The sequence below is a fragment of the Macrotis lagotis genome, chromosome 2 (genome assembly GCF_037893015.1).
Source record: "Macrotis lagotis isolate mMagLag1 chromosome 2, bilby.v1.9.chrom.fasta, whole genome shotgun sequence".
NCBI lineage: Eukaryota > Metazoa > Chordata > Mammalia > Peramelemorphia > Peramelidae > Macrotis > Macrotis lagotis.
This window is the reverse complement of record NC_133659.1, coordinates 227774416-227800042: the sequence shown is the minus strand read 5'-3', so window position 1 is coordinate 227800042 and position 25627 is coordinate 227774416. Positions and strand designations below refer to the sequence as shown.

The following is a 25627-nucleotide window of genomic DNA, read 5'->3' as shown; positions in this document are numbered from 1 at the left end:
AAGCACAGTCCACATCTCTCCCCCCCTACTGCAGTCAACTTGCAGAAGTGTGCTGAGCCAAGTCCTAACACAAAATCTGAAGTCAAAAAGTAAGCCTAGAGGAATTAGCAAACAAAAAAGAATATAGAGAACTATAGAACACAAAGAACTATTAAGGTGACAGAGAAGTTCAAGACACAAATTTAGAAGAGAATGACTCCAAAAGATCCACAAAGTCCAAAGAAAAACACAGTGTTGGCCTGAGCTCAATTAAAAACTTTAGAAGAGATAAAGCAAGAGGTTTAAAAATGATCTTAACCATTTCAGGGGCAGCTAGGTGGTGCAGTGGATAGAGCACCAGCCCTAGAGTCATGAGCACCTGAGTTCAAATTCAATCTCAGACACTTAATACTTACTTAGCTGTGTGACCTTGGGCAAGTCACTTAACCCCATTGCCTTGCAAAAAAACAAAAAAAATGAGAAATTAAGTGAGAGTAACAGAAGAAAAAAATATGAAAAGAGAATAAACAGCTTCGAACAAAATATACAAAACCTTGCCAAAGAAAATAACTTCCTGAAAATTAGAATTGATCAAATTCTAATCACATCAAATCTAATCTGATCAAATTTTTTTTGATGCTATGAATAGCAAGAAATGCTAAAAACAAAGTCAACAGACTTCTGTGGGACAAATGCCACTTAAATAAATTTCGGAGATCTCTCAAGGTATGAAGAGAAGGCTTTATTCATTCCTGGAGAAACTGGGCCACAATCAGAGAGATTGAGGTGAAGGTGAAAGGTTCAAGAATCATATTTATCCTAACAAGTCCCCCCCCCCCCCCCACTGACCCACCCTCATTAATGAGGAATGTGGTTTTACAATCTAAACAGAAAACTACCCTAGAGAAAGGGGCATAGAATTCAAACAAAGCAAACTAATCTAGGGAAAAGAACATAAAATTCAAACCTAAACCAGATTATCTCTTTAGTCCCAGGAATTGAATGATTCTCCAAACATCAACAAATAAAATGAAGTCAGTTGACTTCATCAACAATATCCCTGAAGTTTGCTTTGTCAAGGGAGGAGGGGCACATAGCTAACCAGATTCAATCTGTAATATTTTACTGAAGAAATCTCAAAACTTTATCCCACTCAGACTGAAAAAAATTAAAGAAAAATGTAAGCTATCTCATAGCAAAAAGCAATTGTCTTAAAAACAGAATGAGGGATCATTGGACTCCCTTAAAGTTACAATCAGCCCATATTTCTGATTGAGTTTGATCATTCACCTGTGAAGAATCACACTTTTGACTCAGGAATGCAGGTGTAAAAGAAAATAGAGATTTATTAAAAGAAGTTACAATATAAAAAGAAAGTAATAGGAAAGTTAAGTAGAGATTAAGGAAAAACCACATGGATTGATAATTAATCTTGGCAGGTTAGTTGCCAGGCTCAGCAGAAGTCTGGAAAGTAAGAGAAAAAAGGGCAGGCAGCCATGAGGCTTGGGTTAACTAGGCCATGTGGCGAAGCCCATGGAGCTCTATGTGGATTAAGGAAGAGCTAGAGAAAGCCACATCCTTCTGGATGGAAGACTGGAAGAAGCAAGCACCTCAAAGGGGGCCCTTCTTGTTAACTACCCCTTCATTGTAGGCTGGACAGAGGGTAGTGCTTGGGAGTGGTCTTACACCTTGTAACTTCCAATGGCAAACTATATACTGATACTTCCTGACCTTTCAACACGTCATTTCCTACCTGCCAGTGTCTACAGTCAAGGTTAGGTGAAGGGGAAAATGGGGGGATAAGAATCAAACAACAGGGTCAAGGGAAGTCAGGATACAATCAACAGTGTCCAAGGAAGGCAGAATCTCAAGAGTGGGAACCTCCACCCATTTAACAGATTTTGTTTCTGCTATATTCACAATTCTCTGCATCACCCAGATATCATATTTCAAGAAATTATTAAAGAAACCTGCTCAGACTTCTTAGAAACAGAGGGCAGAATAGAAAGAGAAAGATTCCACTAGTCACCTCCTAAAAGAAACATTAAAATAAAATTCCTCAGGAATATTAACAACCAAAATTCAAAGATTCCAATTCACTTAAGGAGTCAGAAAAAGATATTCAAGTATTGAGGAGTCACAATCATTATCACACAAAATTTAGCAGTCACTACCATAAGGAAGCAATTTAGAATATATTCCAGAAAGTAAAAAATCTACACTTAAGAGCCCAGAATAACTTATCCAGAAAAACTGAGTCTTATCATATAAAGGAAAAAATGAATCTGATGAAATAGACTTCCAAAAATTCCTAATGAAAAGCCTAGAACTGTATGAAAACTTTGATATATAAACACTGAAGTCAAGAGATGCATAAAAAGAAAAACATAAATGACTGCTTACATGAGACTGAACATAAATCAACTGTTTACATTCTTATATGAAGTATTGATAAATGTATTTTCCCAGAATTCTATCATCATCAGAAGTAATAAAGAGAATATAGTTAGAGGACTTGAAAGTTTGATTATATTTTGATGACCTTTTTTTTTTTGCAAGGTAAATGGGGTTAAGTGGCTTGCCCAAGGCCATACAGCTAGGTAATTATTAAGTGTCTGAGGCCAGATTTGAACTCAGGTACTCCTGACTCCAAGGCCAGTGCTCTATCCACTGTGCCACCTAGCTGCCCCCTATTTTGGTGATCTTTTTAAAAAATTTTTTATTTTTATTAAAGATATTATTTGAGTTTTACAGTTTTCCTTCAATCTTGCTTCCCTCCCCCACCCCCACCCCACAGATAGCACTCCGTCAGTCTTTACTTTGTTTCCATGTTGTACCTCGATCCAAATTGGGTGTGATGAGAGAGAAATCATATCCTTAAAGAGAACAGAATTCTCAGAGGTAACCAGATCAAACCATAAGACATCTGGGTTTTTTTTTTCTGAATTAAAGGGAATAGTCCTTGTACTTTGTTCAAACTCTACAGCTCCTTATCTGGATACAGATGGTACTCTCCTTTGCAGACAGCCAAAAATTGCTCCCAATTGTTGCGCTGATGGAATGAGCAAGTCCTTCAAGGTTGAACATCACTCCCATGTTGCTGTTAGGGTGTACAGTGTTTTTCTGGTTCTGCTCATCTCACTCAGCATCAGTTCATGCAAGTCCCTTCAGGTTTCCCTGAAATCCCGTCCCTCCTGGTTTCTAATAGAACAATAGTGTTCCATGATATTTTGGTGATCTTAAGAGAAGAATGCAAAGGAGGGGGAAGATGAATGCTCTGGAGGTGAGAAATGAGTGGAAGAATAGTGAATATATTGAAAACAACCTAAGAAAACAATCCAAGCATAGATGATTTACTGTCTAGGCATTCAGAAAGAAAGGGTGTGTGGATTCTTCAATTCAAAGATCCTGAATACAGAGTAAAGCAGATGTTTTACTAAACAAAAAAAACAATGAAATAAGTCCAGAAAGTCCTATTATAACAAAACAATTAACTAGGACACAAAATTAGATAATCCAATGTTTAGTTGGAAAAAAAGTTTGTCTTTCCAAGTTGGAAAGGGAAAAAGAAAATTTTGATCCAGTTGGGAGAGGGAATGAGTAGGTTTGGGAGTCGTCTATTCATAAAATGAAAAGATGTTAAGTATATCCATCTGTATATATAAAACACAATAGATGGCTTCCATAATTAAGTTTCCCATGAATGAATAGGAGAAAACAAAAAGGAGAATACATGAGGCAGCACAAGTTGAAATTAGTGTTTCAAGATAGAATCTGATCAGTCTTTCTGATTCTTACACTAAACTAACTGCATTTCTATGCAGTCTTCCATTTTATCATCAACATGAAGTTGGGTACAGAAATGCATTTCATTCAACAGGGAAATAAGAGAGAAAGTGTTTAAGGAAAAGAAAGGGGATATAGGAGAAGGGTGGATCAAAAGTTATTAGTAGGGGTGACTAGGTGGCAGTGGATAAAGCACCGGCCCTGGAGTCAGGAGTACCTGAGTTCAAATCCAGTCTCAGACACTTAATGATTACTTAGCTGTGTGGCCTTGGGCAAGCCACTTAACCCCATTTGCCTTGCAAAAACCTAAAAAAAAAGTTATTAGTAGCAAAACAAAATCTTAAGGAGAAGAAGAGATGGGATGAAGGAAAAATACACAATTAACAATTATAACTGTGAACATGAATGAGATGAACTCATCCATAAAACAAAAGAGAATAGCAAAATGAATTATAAACTAGAATCCATCAGTATATTATTTACAAGAAACACAGTTGAAAATAGAAAAAAATATGTCCAGAAATAATAAGATAAAGAATTGGAAGCAGAAACTATTGTGCTTTGGTTAAAATTAAAAAAGGCAGAATAGTAATCATGATCTCAGACAAAAACTACAGCAATGAAAAGACATAAAAGGAAAAACTACCTTTTACTGAAATATACCATAGACAGTAAATTAATATCATCCCAAATGACAGTATCTAAATTTTTCAAGGAAAAGCTAAAATGAGTTCTAGGGAGAAATGAACAATAAAACTATAATCAATAAAATCAATAAACAATAAAAACTATAATCACTTGGTAATGTGAGTGAAGAAAAAAGAAATGTAAAAATTGAATGGAATTTTAGAAAATTTAGATATGATAAGCTACTGGAGAATGTTGGATGGAAATAGAAATATACATGTATATGGTATCTTCACAAAAAAACCCAATTATTAGGGCATTAAAACTTTATTCATACAGAAAAGCAAAAATGTTAAATGCATCTCTTAAAGATGATAATGCAATAAAAGTATATTCGATAAAGGGTTTTTTAAACAAAAACTTAAAATTAGTTGGAAACTAACTTAATCCTAAAGAATGGATAAGTCAAAGAACAAATGATTGAAACAATTTCATTAGCAATAATGACAAGACAAACCAAAATTCTGGGGATTCAGCCAAAATGGTACTTAGAGGAAAATTTGTCTCTAAACATTTTCATCAATAATAGAAAGATAAGTCAATTGAACTAGGTATAATAAAGAATTAAAAAAATAAAGCTAAAAAACCAGCACATTAAAAAAAATTAAGCATCAAATAGCAATCCTGAAAACCAAAGAGTAACAAAATTGAAAGCAAAAAAACAAACCACTAAATGAATAAATAAAACTGAATTGTCAAAAAATAGATAAATATCTAACTTGGTTTGAAAAAAATAGAAAATGAAATAGTCTTGCCAGATCTTTGACACAAATATAGTTGATACCTAAACCAGGGAGAGTCAAAACAAAAATCCCAAAACCCTGCATAACTGTACTCATATATTGGTATAAAGATTTTAAATAAAATATTAGTAAAATTGCTTTAACTTTCTGTGCCTGGGTTGGGTTTATATGGAATGAAGAAATGATTCAAAATAAGGGAAGATGGAACTCTGCCTAAATTCTTTCTATGACACCAATATGATGCTGATACCTAAACCAGGAAGAGTAAAAACAGAGAAAGAAAATTATAGACCTATCTCCCTGATGAATATAGATGCAAAAATCTTAAAATCTTAGCAAAATGATTATAACAAGTTATCACTAGGATAATACATTTTGACCAGTAGGATTTATCCCAGGAATGCAGGGTTGGTTCAATATGAGGAAAACTGTTAGTATAATTAATTGTATCAACAACAAATCTAGGGTTGGCTAGGTGGCATAGTGGATAAAGCACCAGCCTTGGAGTTAGGAGTACCTGGGTTCAAATCCGGTCTCAGACACTTAATAATTACCTAGCCACTTAACCCCATTTGCCTTGCAAAAACCTAAAAAAATAAAAGTTAAAAAAACAACAACAAATCTATCAGAAATTATATGATTATATCAAGATGCTGAAAAAGCTTTTGACAAAATACAGCACCTATTCCTACTAAAAACACCAGAGAGTGTAGGAATAAATGGACTGTTCCTTATAATAAACAGTATCCATCTGAAACCATCAACAAGCAATATATTCAATGGGGAGAGGATAGAGTCATTGCCCATAAGATAAGGGTGAAACAAGGATGCCCATTATCACCACTACTATTCAATATCATATTAGAAATGTTAGCTTCAGCAGTTTGAGAAGAAAAAGAAATTGAAGGAATTAGAATTGGGAAGGAAGAGATAAAACTCTCACTCTTTGCAGATGACATGATGGTCTGCCTAGAGAATCCCAAGAAATCATCCAAAAAACTACTGGAAACAATTAGCAATTTTAGCAAATTTGCATGATATAAAATAAACTCTTATAAATCCTCAACTTTTCTATATATGACTAGCAAGATAGAGCTAGAAAGAGAAATACCATTCAAAGTAACCTCAGACAATATAAACTAACTGGAAGTCTACTCAAAATAAATAAAATCTTTAATAAAAAAAAAAAGAAAATATAAACAAAATGAAAAAAAATGCCTGGCATTTGCCAAGGCAGACTCAGAAACTTCTTGAAAACAATTATAAAATACTTCTCACACAAATTAAATCAGATTTAAATAACTGGTCAAACATCAACTGCTCATGGATAGGTCGAGCTAATATAATAAGAATGACAATTCTACCAAAACTAAACTACCTGTTTAGTGCCCTACCAATCAAAATTCCAAAAAATTACTTTAATGAGTTAGAAAAAGTTGTAAGTAAATTCATATGGAGAAATAAAAAGTCAAGAATTTCCAGGAATTTAATGAAGACATGCAAAAGAAGGGGGCTTAGCCCTACCTGATCTAAAATTATATTATAAAGCATCAGTCATCAAAACTGTCTGGTATTGACTAAGAAATAGAGTGGTGGACCAGTGGGATAGACTAGGTGCAATAGCAGGAAACGATTGTAGTAATCTGCTTTTTGATAAACCCAAAGAGTCCAGCTATTGGGATAAAAAAACTCTCTTTGATAAAAACTGCTGGGAAAATTGGAAGTTACTATGGAAGAAACTTAGATTAGACCAACACCTTACACCCCTTACCAAGATAAGATCCAAATGGATGCAGGATTTAGACATAAAAAACAATTTTAAAAACAAACTAGAAGATCAAGGACTAGTTTCTGTCAGATCTATGGAAAGGGGAGCAGTTTATGACTAAGGATGAGATGGAGAACATCACTAAAAACAAACTAGATGATTTTAATTAATTTTAATTTTAATAAATTAAAAAGCTTTTGCACAGACAAAACCACTGTAACCAAGATCAAAAGAAATGTAGTAAACTGGAAAACAATCTTTACAACTAATGTATCTGACAAAGGACTAATTTCTAAAATATACAAAGAACTGAGTCAAATTTGAAAAAAAAAAAGCTATTCCCCTATTGACAAATGACCAAAGGATATGCAAGGGCAATTTACAGATGAGGAGATTAAAGCAGTCCATAGTCATATGAAAAATTGCTCTAGGGGGGTGGCTAGGTGGCAGTGGATAAAGCACTAGCCTTGGAGTCAGGAATACCTGGGTTCAAATCCAGTCTCAGACACTTAATAATTACCTAGCTGTGTGGCCTTGGGTAAGCCACTTAACCCCATTTGCCTTGCAAAAACCTAAAAAAAAAAATGCTCTAAATCATTACTTATTAGAGAAATGCAAATTAAAGCATCTCTGAGGTACCACCTCACACCTCATACTGGCCAATATGACCAGAAAGAGTAATGATCATTATTGGAAAGGATGTGGGAAATCTGGGACACTATTACATTATTGGTGGAGCTGTGAACTCATCCAACCTTTCTGGAGAGCAATTTGGAATTATGCCCAAAAGGCAACAAATATGTGCATACCCTTTGATCCAGCAATACCACTACGGGGTCTATATACCCTGAAGAGATGATGAAAACAGGTAAAAACATTACCTGTACAAAAATATTCATAGCAGCCCTGTTTGTGGTGGCAAAAAATTGGAAATTAAGTAAATGTCCTTCAGTTGGGGAATGGCTTAGCAAACTGTGGTATATGTATGTCATGGAACACTTGTTCTATTAGAAAGCAGGAGGGATGGGAATTCAGGGAAGTCTGCAGGGATTTGCATGAACTGATGCTGAGTGAGAGGAGCAGAATGAGAAAAACACTGTACACCCTAATAGCAACATGGGGCAATGATCAACCTTGATGGACTTGCTCATTCCATCAATGCAACAATCAATGACAATTTGAGGCTGTCTACAATGGAGAATACCATCTGTATAGAGAAAGAACTGTGGACTTTGAACAAAGACCAAGGACTATTACCTGTAATTTAGAAAAAAAAAACTGATATCTTAGTGTCTGATCTTGCTATCTCTTATACTTTATGCTTCTTCCCTAAGGATTTCTAATGATTTCTAATTTCTAATTCTAATCATTCCCTAATGACTTCTCTCTCATCACATTCAATTTGGATCAATGTATACCATGGAAACAATGTAAAGACTGACAAATTGCCTTCTGTGGGGGCTAGGGGGAGGGAAATAAGATTGGGGGAAAATTGTAAAACTCAAAATAAATAAAATCTTTAAGAAATCTAGCTGTAGCAAGAAGAAAGGGGAAAAAATTAGGACAGGCAAAAAGGTAATCAAATCATCACTTTTGGTGGATGATATGGTTTGTTTAAAGAACTCTAGAAGTCAACTAAAAAACTAATCTAAATTACAGCAAAACTTCAACATATCAAATAAACTCATACAAATCATCAACATTTTTATGACTTACCTAACAAATCTTGGTACAGGAGTACTTAAGGTTAACAGACTAACACGGAATTTTTCTTCCTATATTTTTGGAGTAGTTACCAAGGAGGCTCAGGCAAGCAAACAGAACCTGCTTGATGTTGCTTATGGAGAAGGTCTTGATGAGAAATTGGACATATATTTCCCTTCCCAGATCTCAAAAGGTAAGATGAGGGCTGAGTGGGTAGAGGTTCCTAGGAAGCAGTAAAATGTTTTTTCACCATAATCAGTGGGCCAAAAAATGGGCTACTTCAATGAATAGCAAACTCCTCATTAGTGAAGCCTTCCAGTCAAGGCTGTTTATATAGCAGTTGTCTGCCTAAGGGATGATTAGACTAAGTGATCACACAGGTTGCTTCCAATTCTGAGATTTTGTGATTCTGATGCATTACTCCAAATCTCTGGTTTTCTGCTGACAAAATGAGGGAGTTGTACTGATGATATTCTTTCACATGTCTTGAGACACACATCCATGTGTATATGTATGTATTCCTTACAGAGTTACCGTTTTTCCTGTTTATTCATGGAGGATATTGGCAAGAAGGAAGGTAAGCCAGAAAAGATATAACTCCAGATAGAAGATAGATGCAGTGGCTAGAATACTAGATCTGGAGTCAGGAGGACCTGAGATCAAATGTGGCCTCAGACACTTGATACTAACTGTGTGACCCTGGGCAAGTCACTTAACCCTGAATACCCCCCATTCAGGGCCATCTCTAGTCATCCTGATTCATATCTGGCCACTAGACCCAGATAGCTCTGCAGGAGAAAGTGAGATTGGTGACTTTGCACAGCACCCCTCACTGAAATCCAATTCATGTGCATGTCATCACCTTGCTGATGTCATGGTTCTTTTAGAGAATGAAAGATAAATATTATCAAACCTGGAGTCAGGAAGACCAAATCCAGCCTCTGGTACTTACTAGCTATGTGACTGGGCAGGTCACTTAACCTTTCCCAGTTTGTCTGTAAAATGATGATAATAATGTCATCTACCTCCCAGGTTGTTATGAGGATCAAATGAAATAATATTTATAAAGTGTTTTATAAACATTAAAGTCCTATATAAATACTACTATTATCATAGAAATTGGGGGAGAAGGGGAAGAATTAGGCTGGAACTATCCTGCTTTCCCTAGATCCTGGTAGCTCTAGTAGCCTCTAGCAGCCTTCCTGACTTAACGAGAAAGCTAATAGAGAAGGATGCTCTAACTTCAAAGGACTAGTGAGACAGGAGCTTATGTCTTGCCCACCAGTAATTTCAGCTGCCCTCCAGTCTTTCCCTGAGCTCTGAGCCCCTACTGAAGAGGGGCAGTATGCTAGAGAGAAGAGGTATCTTGATCCAGGTCAAACCAGGGCAAACACCACTGAGGTACCAAGTGAATGGTAGTACTTGCCTAGGCTCCTTGTAGGTAAACTGCCATTTATTGGATGTTTATCTTTCCCCAGTAAGGACTATTCAGCCTTTATGGTTCCCCCATTGACAGCAGCAGGAATAGCAGTGGCTTTAGTGGCTTATGTTCTTGCTCCAAAAGGTAAGTAAGATAATGGAGGGGGAAGCATTTGAGAGTTAGAATGTCCTAGTCCAAAGCTTAAGTAACATTTATCACACTTCTGCAGGTAATTTGGATCAGATGCTGAGCCAGATAAGGCGAAGTGTCCTCTTTATCCAGAAACAGTATCCATTCAACAGGTAAGTGTCTACCAGAGACTTGTATCTTGCTGAATAGGATCAGAGGGAATGCCTGGGCAATAGCCATAGAAGAGAGGACTTAGTTGTTGTTTTTTTTCCAGTCAGTTGCTTTTAGAAAACCGTTTGCCAAGCTGGATTAAACAAAGACTGCTGTGAGGATCTCTAGCTTTTTCCTTCTGTTCTGATTCACCACAGGGGAATTTACCTATGTGGACATTCAGCTGGAGCTCACTTGGCCTCCATGGTCCTCTTAACAGACTGGGTTGAACATGAAGTTATTCCTAACATTAAAGGTATCTGTATGAATTTTTCACCCTGTGAGCAACTATTTCATTTTTTAAAAAGATAATTTTTGTGCCAAAAATAATCATTACAAAAACAAATCAGTAAATAATAAAACAATGCAAAAATACATGTCAAAAACTCATAAAAAATTAAACAAAAATGAATTTAGTACCTACTATGTGTGAAATATTCTGTTAGGTACCGTTAATATACAAAGACAAAATGGAAACTTTCCTCTCTTTTGAAGAGCTTACATTCTGAATGGAAACACTACGTACCCGGATAAGAAGGTAGGGAGTAAAAGGGGCAAGGAATGAAATTAGATTACTTGCCTGGTTCCTGGGCTTAAAGGATTCTCTAGGTCTGCCACAGTAACAGTGCAGACTTAAAGTTGCTTTGCTGCTCCAAGCTTTGTTTATTTTTTTCCACATTTGAAAATGAATGCCTCCTTGTCTATCTCTTGGTCACTCTCTATTCCAAATCTTTAAATCTTTCTGTTGTTAGTATTCAGTCATTTCAGTTTTGCCTGACTCTTCATGATCTCATTTGGCTATTGGAGTAGTTTGGATTTCCTTCTCCAGCTCATGCTTGAGTGACTTGCTCAGTAAGTGTCTGAGTTCAGATTTGATCTCAGGTCTTCTTGACTGTGGGCCTGCTACAGCTGTCCACTGAGCTATCACTTTCTATTGACAGATGTTGTTCTTTGAAGTTGTGATTGACTGATCCATTCATCAGAACCCTGAAGCCTTTCACTTTTTTCCTTTAACATCTTAGGAACTCTCATGCAAATTGTTTTCATGATTCTGTTTCCTTTGCACTGCATCACTATATAAAAGTCTCTCAGATTGCCCTGATTTCTTCATATTTGTCTTTTTTTGTGGCACAGTAATATTTCACTATGTTCATAAACCATAACTTTTCAGTCATTCTTCTATTGATACTATAAAAATGCTACTTTATATATTTTTCTATATACATCCTTCCCTTCTGTTTTTGACCTTTTTACAATATATGTCCAATATAAGGTAGAAAGATTAGGACACTAAAGTACTGTTGGAAGAGTTGTGAACTGAACCAATTATTTTTTTTTTTTAGGTTTTTGCAAGGCAAATGGGGTTAAGTGGCTAGGTAATTATTAAGTGTCTGAGACCGGATTTGAACCCAGGTACTCCTGACTCCAGGGCCGGTGCTTTATCCACTACACCACCTAGCCTCCCCTGAACCAATTATTTTGAAGAACAATTTGTAATTATGCCCAAGGGGCTATAAAACCATGGATTCTGTCACAATTGGAATTTAACAAACAGATAACCTGAGACAGATCTGAGAAGAATAACATTTATTAGCAGGGGCATGCCACCTGTCAGTAAGTGGGTCAATGATTTGTCTCCATTTATGTAAAAGACCCCAAGAAAAAGAACATTTCCCCTTATATAGGTTTTGGGGATTATAGAAAAATGTACAAACAGGGTAGAGATGACTTAATGGGTTTGGGAGCAATGTGACTGGTTATAGAGCTGAAATGCAGGGAACAAAATGATTGGTTGGAAATTTAGTAACTAGCAACAATCCTTGATCCCTCCTTATTATGAAACTAAGAAGTATACTTTGTTTGAGTGCAGATGTGAGTTAACAGCAAACCAGACATCCTTGAAGGATAGCTTGGTGGAGTAAAGATATGACTCCTTTTGTGTTCACACACATTCCCCAAAGTTAGTAGAGGCAGAAGAGCTAGGTTTTTAAACTAAATCCATTACAAGCCAACTTAAGTTCAGAGAGGAAGAATCATGACTTAAGCAGTTACAGGACAAAACCATTTAATTATAAATAGGATGAATAAATAAATGATATAGTATCATGCAATCTTATCAATACCCTTTGACCCAGCAATATACTACTAGATCTGTATCTAAAAGAGATCAAGGAAAAAGGAAAAAAGACTTATATGTACACAAATATTTATACCAGCTTTTTTTGTGGTAGCAAAGAATCAGAAATTGAGGGAATGGCTATCAAATGAGTGAAGTGAGCAGAACCAAGAGAACATTGTATACAGTAATAGCAATATTGTATCATGATCAACTGTGAAGTAGTTGGTTATTCTAATCAGTACAGTGATTTAAGACAATTCTGAAGGATATATGATGAAAAATGCTGTTCACCCTCAGGGAAATAACTTAAGCTCTGAGTGAAAAATGAAGCATAATTTTTCACTTTATTTTTCTTGCTTTTTTTACAACATGGTTAATATGAAAATATGTATTGCATGATTTTACATGTATAATCTTGCCTTCTCAATGGGAAGAAGAGAGGAAGGGAGGGAGGGAATTCAGAACTCAAATTATTTAAAAATTAATATTAAAAATAAATAATAAATTTGTTTAAAAATCTGGTCTCAGACACTTAATAATTACCTAGCTGTGTGGCCTTGGGCAAGCCACTTAACCCCATTTGCCTTGCAAAAAACCTAAAAAAAAAATTGTTTAAGAAAAAACACTATATACCCAATAGTAATGTTTCCTACTATAAAGAGAAAGAGTATGTAGAGTTAAGTGATGTTTTTTTTTTAAATGTATAATTCCAGTGTTTTTCCCAGTTTAGATCAGTTCAACGCATTCATCAACAATGCACTGATATTTTTGTCTCTCCATGCCCCCTCCAGTGTCAACATTTTTGTCCTTTTTCATCTTTGTCATTCTAATGGTATGAGGTAAAACCCCAAAGTTACTTTAGTTTGTATTTCTCTTATTATTAATGACATGGAACATTCTTTCACATGGATATTAATAACTTAAAATTATTCTTTTGAAAATTATCTGTTCATATTCTTTGATAGCTTCTCTATCAAGGAACGATGTTTGTTCTCATTTATCTGTTTCAATTTCCTATATGTCATAATATCAGACCTTTATTTGAGAGACTTGCTGCAAAGGGTTTCTTTCTCAATTAAATCCCTTTTTCTAACTGCATTGATTCAATTTATGCAAAAACTTTAAAATTTTTTGTACTTCTATTTTCTCTTTCATGGTAAAGGCATGGAGATAGAAAGCAATAGTTTCCAACAGACCCTAAAAAGTTTAAGCTGCTTTTTGATAAATCAGTACTGAAATCTGGCTGAACATATATGGCTAGCACTAGAGGTCTGCTACATAGATTGGGACTTCTATTTGAGCTAAGAGATCTAGTTTCTAAAGAAAATAGGGGGGCAGCTAGGTGGTGCAGTGGATAGAGCACCAGCCCTGGAGTCAGGAGTACCTGAGTTCAAATCCGACCTCAGACACTCAATAATTACCTAGCTGTGTGGCCTTAGGTAAGCCACTTAACTCCATTGCCTAGCAAAAAAAAAAAACTAAAAGAAAAATAGGGAAGTAGAGGATAATGGAGCATTAAAAGGTTCTGTAGGCAACTTTCTGTGAAAGGCAATTGACCTGGGTTCATCTTGTTCAGATGGCATATATCCTACAAAGCATCTTTTTTTCCTGGGGTCAAATATTAGGTATATTTCCATGGCTGGAGAGACCCAGAGAGAAACTGTGATGGCTTTCAACCTGGAACTACTTGCAGGACAGGTCACTCCTTATTGCTCAGGAACCATCATGATCTATGGCTTAACAAGTGATCACTTTGGAGTATTTAAATTATTCCAGGCATATGTGAATGTGGAATGTTGAGGAGGAGAAGGAGGATTGGAAATGCCTATAGAAATAGCAAGTCCATATAACCCATAATAACACAAAGTATGAGGAAATAACTATAGTCCTAATGGGTATTACCATTTAAAATTGTTGTGAAATGTTTTACATACTATCTCTAAAATCCTATACACTGGTAATTGGTTTTTAAATTAATATGAATAGAAAATTTATAGCTATAGTACAAGCCATGGCTTGTCCATCTTTCAACCGCATTAAATTCTTGCTAAATCTCTTCAAAGCTTCCTGCTCTTTTTTCCTTTAGCTTTTAGCACTGTCTTCAATTCATATACAATATCTTAACACATTCCAAACCTGCTCTCAAGGGGACAAATGAACATCAAAAACAAAAGTATTCAAATTGTTTGGTTTATATTTAGTTTTAGAATTAGAATCCTAATAGACTTTTTAAAGACTTGCCAGGGTCCAAAATAAGCTTCCAGCATTCTTCTCTAGATCCATGTCAGGGTGTCACTATCTTTGAAATTAAGCTTAGAAATCACTGGAAAAGTCCCCATTTCTATGGTGGGATCCCTTACCTCTTAACATAGTGCTGCTAATATATGGCTTTAATAAGCAAAAAATTTAAAAGACTTCACTAAATACAATAACAAAATACAGAAATAGTCTTGTAGGTTAACCAAACAAAAATTAACTATGCAATAACAATTTATAACACTATTGTGCTGACGCAAAGCACTTCATACTCATTTTATCACTTAGTCTTCACATGTATATTATGCAATTGGCATTACAAGACATTGAAAAGCAACCACACTGAGTGCTCTGGCAGAGGTCACATAACTAGGAAGTACTGGAGGTAGGTCTTAACCTAGGTTTCCCATAGTTTATACCCCATGTTCTCTTCTGTGATGGACACTGATGCTTCATTAGAAAGTGGGGGCAGTGCAATAAAAGAGGGTGCTGGTGATCTCATTGAGATTAATCAATATCTGAAGAATCTACGATGTCATTTGTCTGGAAACTCCCTTCACTGATGCAATTTCAATAAATTCATCCATTACTTCACAGTTAAGTCTCTTGGGAAGTTAGAGAGATTGTCACAATCAGGATCTGTTCCAGTGTTTTCCTTTCTCCAAAAACTACCTTTCTTTTGTTGCAATAGTAACTAGTTAAAAACCACTGAAAAGTTTTTATTCTAGCTTTTTTACCTCTACCTTGTCTGATATACTAGAAAGATTGGGTTTAAAACCAAGAAAGATTCATATTCTCCCTTGATAAATATTAATCGTGAAAAAGTCATTTAACCTTTCTATTATTTTATTTGGTTTTCTTGTGAAGTTATCTTTTGTCAACTACAAAACTGTTTAGATTCTGGAGGATAGGACCAGATTGTTGCATTATACCCCCATCCCCTTGAGGTATGCAGCAAATAGATTATCCTCATTTCACACTTGAGGAAACAAACTCAGATTATAATTTTGCCCAAAGTCACACAGAGAACTGATATCCAAGCTGAGGCAGCAACCAGATTTCTAATGCCAAGTTCGGTCATTAATCAATTGATAGTGTGATGCTGTTTTGTTTTAAAACTCACAAATTGAATGATTATTTCTAAATGGTGAAGTTGATACCTTAGGAATGCCAGACACAAACAATTGGCTTGGCCTCTCCCCACTCAGGTTATATTTTGTATTGATGTTTGTTTTTTAATTCATAGGCTCTTTCTTGGTGAGTGGCATCTACGACTTGGAGCCCATCCTGCATACTTATGTTAATGATGCACTTCAGATGACTTTGTGAGTTCATCTCCCCCATCCCTACCTAGGTGGCCTTTACTTCCCTCCTGGGACCCCCATCTGGAAAGTGTGAAGGTTTCACAGCCTGCCCCAATATTCTGTAACAGTCTTCTCACACTACATGGGGGTGGGGGGTATAAAATTAAAACTTCTCTGTTTTCCTTTCCTGTTGTTGTCATCTTTCCTCTCCATTTCCAGGGAAGATGCCCGGAGGAAAAGTCCCATGTTTTGTCAAAAGGAGGCCCAGACTTCAACTTCAACTTGTGCATTAATATTGGCTGTGGGCCAGCAAGATTCTCCTGAGTTCCTCCAACAGTCTTTGGATTATTTTCAGGTGGTTTTAACTTCCCTCTCTTGTTCCTTTCTTTCCTCACAGGAGAAGATATAATTTTATGCCTCCTAACTTGGATTTCAATTCTCAATTGCCTTTTTTTTTTTGCTTTTTAAAATATATTTTTATTTCATTAAATAGTTCCCAATTACATGTAAAAAATTTTTTTTTAAAATTTGAGTTACAAAATCTCTCCCTCCTTCCCTCTTATCCTCTCTCTCTTTGAAGACAGGGAATTTGATATTTTTATATATATATATATATATATATATATATATATATGTGTGTGTGTGTGTGTGTGTGTGTGTGTGTGTGTGTGTGTGTGTAAAAATAAAGGGGAAAAAACATATTTCAGTCTGCATTCATAGTTCACCAGTTCTCTCCCTGGTGATATATGGAATAGAACTTCTTTCATCACAGATTTGCTTGGTCAGAACATCCAAGATTCTCACAGTTGATCATCCTTATAATACTGCTGTTACTGTGTACAATGTTCTCCTATTTTGGCTTATTTTTTGTTGCATCGGTTCCTATAGCTCTTTCCAGGTTTTTCTGAAGCCATCCTTTTTGTTATTTCTTGTAGCACAATAATATTGCATCGTAATCATATAACAGAACTTATTCAGTTGAAGAGTATCCCTTATATTTCCAAATCTTCTCCATTGCAAAAAGAGCTGTTATAATTTCGTACAAATGGTCCTTTCCCCTTTTCTTTGAACTTTTTGGGATAGAGAAATAGTGATATTATGGGGTCAGAGTATGCAGTTTTATAGCTCTCTGGATGTAGTTTCAAATTATTCACCAGAATAGTTGGATGAGTTTACAACCCCATCAAAAAATTTTTCACATCCTCTCTAAGACTCGTCATTTTTCTTTTCTGTCATATTAATCAATCTGATAGATGTTATATTTAGTTTACATTTCTCTAATCAGTAGTGATTTAGAGTTTTTTTTTAATATGACTATAGGTAGACTTTATTTCTTCCTCTGAAGACCAACTTCTGCATATTCACCATTTATCAATTGAAGAATTACCTACATTTATGTAAATTGACTCAGTTCTCTATATATTTGAGAAATGAGACCTTTAAGAGGAAAAATGTGCTTTAAATCCTCCCCCCACCCTTGTTTTCTGTTTTACCTCTAATCATACTGCAGTGGTTTTGTGTAAAACCTTTTTTATCTTCAGGTAATCAAAATTTTAAATTTTACATCCGTAATACTGTCTCTTATTTGATCATGAATTCTTTTTTTTTTTAAGGATTTTGCAAGGCAAATGGGGTTAAGTGGCTTGCCCAAGGCCACACAGCTAGGTATTTATTAAGTGTCTGAGACCAGATTTGAACCCAGGTACTCCTGACTCCAGGGCCGGTGCTTTATCCACTGCACCACCTAGTGGCCCCTGATCATGAGTTCTTTAACCATAAATTTTACATTAAAATATTCCACATTCCCTAATTTGTTTATATCATCCTCTATGTCTAAGTCATGTATTCATTTTGACCTTATCTTGGTATCTATTGTGAGATGTTGATATTTACTTAGTTTCTGCCAAACTTTTTTCTAGTTTTCCCAGCAATTTTCATCAGTGAGTTCTTGTCCCAGAAGTTTGATTTTATACATTTATCACACATTAGATTATAATAATTTAATGCTATGTAGTATATTCTTAATCTATTCCTCTGATCCACTACTCCATTTTTTTTAAGCCAGTACCAGACTGTTCTATGATTATTGCCTTGTAATAACTTGATATCTGGTACTGCTAGACTGCCTTCAAATTTTTTTCATTGATTTGCTTGATAAAGGTCAACTTTTTGTTATTTCTTCTAACTTAATAAAATAATTTTTGGTAATTTAATTGGTATGGCACTAAGTAAGTAAATTGTTAGAATTGTCATTTTTTTAAAATGGCTCTGCCAACCCATGAATGATTACTATTTCTCCAATTGTTTAAGCTCTTCTTTGTCTGAAAAATATTTTATAATTATGTTCAGATAGTTCCTGGGCTTGCCTTAGCAGGTAGATGACCAAGTGTTTTATTTTGTTGGCAATAATTTTAAATGGGATTTCTCTATTTTCTATTTCTTTCTACTTGACTTTGTTGGTAGTATGTAGAAGTGCTGATGATTTGTGTGGGTTCATTTTATATCCTTCAACTTTACAGTTGATTCTCTAAGATTCTTTAAGCATACCATCAAATCATCTGCAAAGAATGGTAGTTTTGTTTCTCATTTAGTATTCTAATTCCTTCTATTTCTTTTTCTTGTTACTATGGCTAGCATTTCTAGTTGGACATTTTTACTTCACCCTTGATCTTATTGGGAAGACTTTTAATTTATCCCCACTTCAGATAATGCTTGCTGATGGTTTTAGATAGATACTACTTAACATTTGAAGGAGAGATTCATTTATTCTTATGTTGCCTAGTATTTTTAATAGAGAATGAATGTTGTATTTTGTCAATAGCTTTTTTTGCATCTATTGAGATAATCATATGATTTTTTAGTTTTGTTATTGATGATATATTTATACCATCAATGGTATATTTATACCAGGAAGGCAACGCTGCTAGTTTTCTTAATTTTGAACCAGCTTTGCCTTCCTGGTATAAATCCCATTTGATCATAGTGTAAAAATCTTTGTGATATACTATGGTAATCTCCTTGCCAGCATTTTATTTAATGTTTTAACAACCTCTATTCATGGAAAAATTAGTCTATAGTTTTCTTCCTCTGTTTTTGCTCTTCCTGGTTTAGTTATTAACACCATATTTGAGTTATAAAAGGAATTTGTAGGACTCCTTCTTTGACTATTTTTCCAAACAGTTTACACTGACTGAAATTTTTCTTTAAATTTTGATATCATTTACTTGTGAATTCATCTTCTTGTCAATTCTGAGAATTTTTCATAGAGAACTCATTTATGACTTGTTCAATTTCTTTTTCTAAGATATGATTATTTACTCAATTTCATTTTATGTTAATTTGGGTAATTTGAAATTGAGTATCATAAATATCCCTTTTACTTAGATTGTCAAATTTGTTGGAATATAATTGGGCAAAATAGCTTCTAATAAAGTGTTTAATTTCCTCTTCAGTGGTGGCTTTTTTATTTTTGATACTGGTAACTTAGTTCTCAGTCATTTTCTTTTTATCTTTCCATTTTCTCTCTCCTTACCAGCCTCTTCCAACATTTCTAATCTCTTAAAATCTATCCTACTAGCTTCTTTTTCCTTCTCTACAGGTTCTGCGTTTACATGGGTATAGAGCATCATTTATAGAAATCTCCAATGTTGATCACTTTGACATCATTGAGAAACTGAATAAGAATGACTATATACTGACTCAGGTAGTATAGCATTGTTGTTATAATTATTGTCATAACTTTGTCTTATTATCCTCAGGACCTAGAATAATATCAAACATGTAGTAAGTCATGAATAAATTTTGTCCATTGGTCTCAATATTTTCTCATGTCCCCACAAATCTATTCTAAATCTTCCCACCCCACTGCACCACTCTGTTCAAGAGACCTTTCCTTTCCACTTCCACTCCCAGTCCTCCTCATTCATTTTATATTAGCCTCTCCAGTTTCTTCTTCCTGTTACAGATTATTTTGAAGACAATTTTCCAGTAATGAGAGAATCCAAAGCCTCACCATGTCTACCAAAGCTTGAGAAGAGAAAAGAGTGCTTCCCCAAGGCTTTTGTGAGAAACCAGAAAGCTGATTTCTTTCTTTTTTCATTCTGGGAAGGTTAGGATCTTAGATTGTTCACAAAATCTGCTTTGGTTTTTTTAACCTTCCGTTATGGAGAAAATATTTCTCTGTCCTTGCTGCCATGACCACTAATAAAAATCTTTTTAACTTGATACCACGTGTTCATTCATCAAACAAAAAGTCATCAAGCCTGAGCTGAGATAGAGCCCTAAATTATGTTCTGTGAGAGATACTGGACTTAGATAAAATGTTGAACTTCTCCCATGAGATTAAAGTCTAGTAGAAAAAGAAGACATAAAATAAATTATAATACAAAATACCATGTGAGCATTTTGGCACATGTAGCACATGAAGGGTAAAGATGAACCAAGAAAGGAGATGATCAGGGAAGCTCCCTTCAGGATATTATGTTTGTTTTATGCTTGAACAGTTGGGTAGGAATTCAGGAGTCAAAGAAGGCATTCCAAGCATGGAGTACCCAAGGTACCTTTGGGAAACAGAAAAATTACTTTATTTGACTCAATCATAAGAGTATTTGGAAGAAAGTAACACAAACATAGCATAGTTTCAGAACTGGAAGAGAACTTAGACAAAGTATTCTTATTTTATAGATAAGGAAACTTAGACCCAGTGAGTGAAGTGGGTTGCCCAAGAGCATGCAAGTATAAATGGCAGAGTCAGAATTACATTAAGCTGGAAAAGTAGGTTGATGCCATATTATGGATGGCCTTCAATTTCTGGCAAAGAAATCTGAACTTTATTTTGCAGGCCATTGGGAATCACTGGAGATTTGGGTATAAAAGAATAGTATCTAAGATCTAGGAATAATGAAAGTTATTCTAAAAAAGAGGTAGATTGGAGGGATATGAGAGAGGAGTTAGAAAGAAACTATTAGAGTTTAAGGAAATAGATTTATGTCATAATTGTTTTTGTTTAGTCATTTTCAGGTGTGTTTGGTTCAGCATAACCCCATTTGGGGGTCTTCTTGGCAAAGATATTAGAATGGTTTGCCATTTCCTTTTCCAGATCATTTTACAGATAAGGAAACTGAGGTAAACATGTTGAAGTGATTTGCCCAGAGTCACACAATTAGTAAGTATCTGAGGGAAGATTTAAATTCAGGAAGATGAGTCTACCTGATTCAAAGCCCAGCACTCTATTCACTGTGTCAAATATTTATTAATTATAAACAATAATAATAGCTATAGTTTACACACACACACACACACACACACACACCTACCTGGGAGGTAGGCACTATTATCATCCCCATTTTTATAGATGAGGTAACTGAGGCAGGCATAAGTTAAATGACTTGTGGGATTCAAATTCATATCTTCCTGAATCCAGGACCAGTGCTCTAGTCACTTCAACACTGCTTTTTTTGTAAATAGTACAGTAGAGACAGGGGGGAAAAAACTACATTCACACACACACACACACACACACACACACACACACACACACACACACACAATCACACTGCCTTAAAAGAGAAAAATATGGTAAGCCAACCACTAATTAGAAAAGAAGTTTTCTTAGCTGCATTTCACTTTAGACTTGACTTCATGAAAAATTTTCTCTAAACAGTGAATTGAAATGGTATAGGTTTCCCTCATCTGAAAAATATGTTTCTAAGAATAAAGCTGAAATCAGTGAGAGGATATTTTTGTGTTGTTAAAAAGGTGATGAAAAGAGATACCAGGAAATAATGTTTTAAAGAGATGGAAATCTTTTGGGAAAACTACAATTACCATAAAATTACCAATGATATTTTGAAAACTAATAAAGATTATGATAACATTTTGATTGCCATATGATGATTATTGTCATCTGAATGTTGCATGTTTTTTGCATCTGTTTATGAACTTCTTTGAGTCATTATATTTTCTGCATTTCTATGGAATGAAATAAACTATATACCATACTTGATTTATATCTGTTATTTTGAGTACTTCAATGGAGACTGGCTGTGGTAGAGAAGCCATGTTGGTGTAGACTTAATCTAATTATACTGACTATATTTGACTCTTAGTGGATACCACAAGCCAAAGCAGAGAAAAATTACCACAGGTTCAGCTCTCTAGGACTGGACCAAGTTCACGTGAGTCCAGAGATTTGAGGACCCTGTGTCCAAGGTAGGAGGATGCTGGTAAAATGTTTAAGCATCAGCACTTTGGGAGGAGGGGAGGGAAGTTTCTATGGTACACTTTTTAGTTTGTTCTGCATGATTAACATATTCTCCAGCACTGACACCTATCTAATCAAATAAAATAATTAATCAAGCCCTACTTTATAGCATTTGCCAATTTCTGAGATGTAAATGCTTGCACAGAAAATTTAACAATTGGCTCTCAAAAACCAGTTCAAACTGACTCCAGAACACTTCTGGATATAATGATCTATTTCTTGGGTGTGCACTTAGACTTTTTCCCAGAAAATTTAAGAGCTGTCAGTGATAAACTTGGGGGAAATTTTTCCATTTTCATAATGGAAAAGCAATATCAGATAAGTGGATCTCACATTAGCTAATTGAGAGGTGGTCAACAAGTGAAATACAATAAAAAACCACCAGCAGTTGTATTTTGGGTGAATTCAATGAATACGATGTTTACTAAAAAATTATTTTGACAATATGAAACTACTTCCTGTGAAAATGGTGGGTGATAAATTCTGCAGCCATATATTATAAAACATTGAGATGAATGGACCAGTCTTTCATATGGTAAACAATATCTACCTAAAACCAAGAAAAAAGAATTAACTTTAATTAAGAAATACTATAAGCCTTTCCAATGAGATCAGGGGTCAAAGAAAGGATATTCACTGTACCACTATTTGATATAATTGTAGAAATGCTAATCATAAAACAAAAGAGGAAAAAAAATTGTTGCTTTTTTGCAAATTGTGATGCTTTACTTAAAGAATCCTAAAGACTCAACTAAAATTAATTGCAACAATCTCAGTGAAGTAGCAGGATATAAGTGAAATGTCTTAAAATTATTAGCTCTTTTCTGAATTACCAACAAAATCCAGCAGGCAGTGATAGGAAAAGGAACACTTTTCAGAATAGCTACAATCTATAGAATAGCTGGGAGTCCACCTACCATGATATTCAAAGGAATTACAAAACATTTTTTACAAACAACCAGAAAAATAGTAATTGCTCATGGTCAGGCCATTCCATTATAATAAGATGACAGTAGTATCTTGTGATTAGTATAAATGGGCAATAGGGCCTTGAGCCACAATAATTAATTTAGTAATGTATTTTCTCATATCATTGTTACCTCTATGACCCTAAAAGTGAGTTGTACTCATGTTCAACCCTACCTCTGGGAAAACCTCCCAAGCCCGTCATTTTGAGTGTAACTGGCCCAGAGAAAAATAAGTTGCACATGTGTAAGTGCATGTTGACAAACACTTAAGCAGTAGTAACATTACCATAATTATACTCAAACATGAGAAAACAATGGGACAGTTTATGTCTTCTGGAAGGTCAGGCTGAGGGTTGGCTCCTCCTTCTATTGTTTTCATCCGTTCTGATGCATAAACTTGTACATCCAGGAGTTCCCAATCCCCTGAACATCATCTCAGGATCATTAGTCACCCATACTTAAGGAAAGAAATAGGAACCAGAAGAGGCAGCAAGGATTTGAGATCCAGTCTCAAGCTCACCTAAGACAGTATGAGGATTATGAGTCATTCACTTTTCTCTCAGGCCTGCGGGAAGAGACTCAGAAGACTAGATGAGAGCTAAGTCTAAAGGGGAAGGTCATTGTCTTTTAAGGTCTATTGAATGCTAGGCTCTTCCTAGTTTAGTGGCCAATTCTTTTGGAACTAGCTACTCTCCCTGCTGCCATTTTAGGGACTAGGGGACACTGCCTGGAGTTTATTGTATGAACTCAAAGCACCAAGTGTTTTGGCACTAAAATACCATACATAGTCCACCCAGACCAAAACATTTATGTCATCAAAAGGGACCCAAATCTATGTTTTATGGGGAATATTCTAAACGAATTGATTGGGCTTTCCCTCATAACAGAGGGATAATAAGATTTCCTGATTATCTTCATTACACTAAAATTCAGTGTTGAAAGTATCTCATCTCTCTTATTTTTGCCTATCCTGTTTTTTTAAGGCTAAGTAGGGTTAAGTGGCTTGCCCAAGGTCACAGAGCTAGGTAATTATTAAGTATCTGAGGTCAAGATTTGAACTCAGATCCTCCTGACTCCAAAGGTGGTACTCTATCCACTGTGCCACCTAGCTGCCCCTGTCCTGTTTCCTTTTAATAAAATGGAAATTAGGGTTGAATCATCACCTAGCACCTATCATAGAAGGACATATTCTCTTCATCCCCTTGACTACCATATTCTGACTTGGTCTCTTATCCTCTGGCAATAGGAAAGAGTATTCAAGCAAAGATAGCTATGCCAACACAATCATCCAGTAACCTTCTAGTATGAACAGAGATGGGTCAGAGTCTACCATGCTCTCTGGGCCTGGAGGAAACCAGAGCAGGGGTGGGGTGGGGGGTTCCTGAGAAAGTCTTAGGGGACGGGACTCAGAAGATCTTAGAGTGGTCAGAAACTCAGAGAGAGCTGAAAACACCAGACCTGGATCATCTATCTAGGAATTCCTAGGACTCTGCCCCCAGATGCCAGCAAGGACTCTGAAGACCCCACACTCAAACATGAAGAAGGGGGTCTTGCTGAGTGCTATGGGTACTTGCATGAAGCCCCGATTTAGGAATGAAAGCCAGAGAAAGAAGCAAATCAAAGAAGACAACAACCACTCTAAGTTATTGTAGGCCTAAAAAAAAAAAAAAATCTAGCCTAGAAAAGTAACTGTGATAGCTGTGATGCAGAGAATTAAGAATGCAGAAAAATTATAATCAGAAACAAGTTCTATAATTTTTCAGTGTTGTGAGAAAATATTAATTGCAGAAGGCTGTTTGCTCCTGAGATGTAAACTGACCCCTATTCTGTCCCATTTTATTTCTTCTCTCTCTCTCTTTTTTTTTGGATTTTTCAAGACACTGGGGTTAAGTGACTTGCCCAAGGCCACACAGCTAGGTAATTAGTGTCTGAAGACAGAGTTGAACCCAGGTATTCCTGACTCCAAGGCCGGTGCTCTATCCACGGAGCCACCTAGCAGCCCCGCATCTCTTTCTTCTTCCTTCTTCTTCTTCATCAATTTCAAGAGGCAGCAAGAAATATTGGGGGAAAAAATTTGAAAATTGAAAAATAGAATAAAGTATTAAGATATCTGATTATAGCTTCTCCGAGGAGATTAAATCTGATATTAAAATCATGATCGCGGAGCTACGCCATTTTGAAAGCTAGGAACGCGGGTGAGGGGGTGGGGTGGGGATGCGCGCAGGACTACAATCCCCAGCATGCTCCGCGACGGCCCTCCTCCGGTTCCCAAGAGGCGCTGGGCCACAGAAA

The 25627-nt window shown here is 35.6% G+C and overlaps 1 protein-coding gene across 3 annotated transcripts in view; it reads left to right on the top strand.

Moving 5' to 3' along the window:
- Positions 1-21660, top strand: part of AFMID (arylformamidase) — a 33087-nt gene extending 11427 nt beyond the window's left edge. For 2 of the 3 annotated variants that reach the window (XM_074225044.1, XM_074225045.1), the window contains exons 3-11: positions 8756-8860; positions 9196-9244; positions 10146-10231; positions 10317-10389; positions 10585-10682; positions 16048-16126; positions 16325-16460; positions 19704-19808; positions 20070-21660. In XM_074225044.1, the coding sequence (XP_074081145.1) occupies positions 8756-8860; positions 9196-9244; positions 10146-10231; positions 10317-10389; positions 10585-10682; positions 16048-16126; positions 16325-16460; positions 19704-19808; positions 20070-20096 (758 nt within the window). In that variant the 3' untranslated portion in view covers positions 20097-21660. The remainder of the gene's footprint in view (positions 1-8755; positions 8861-9195; positions 9245-10145; positions 10232-10316; positions 10390-10584; positions 10683-16047; positions 16127-16324; positions 16461-19703; positions 19809-20069) is intronic. The other variant, XM_074225046.1, reaches the window with a different exon arrangement.
- The last annotated feature ends 3967 nt before the right edge of the window (positions 21661-25627 follow it).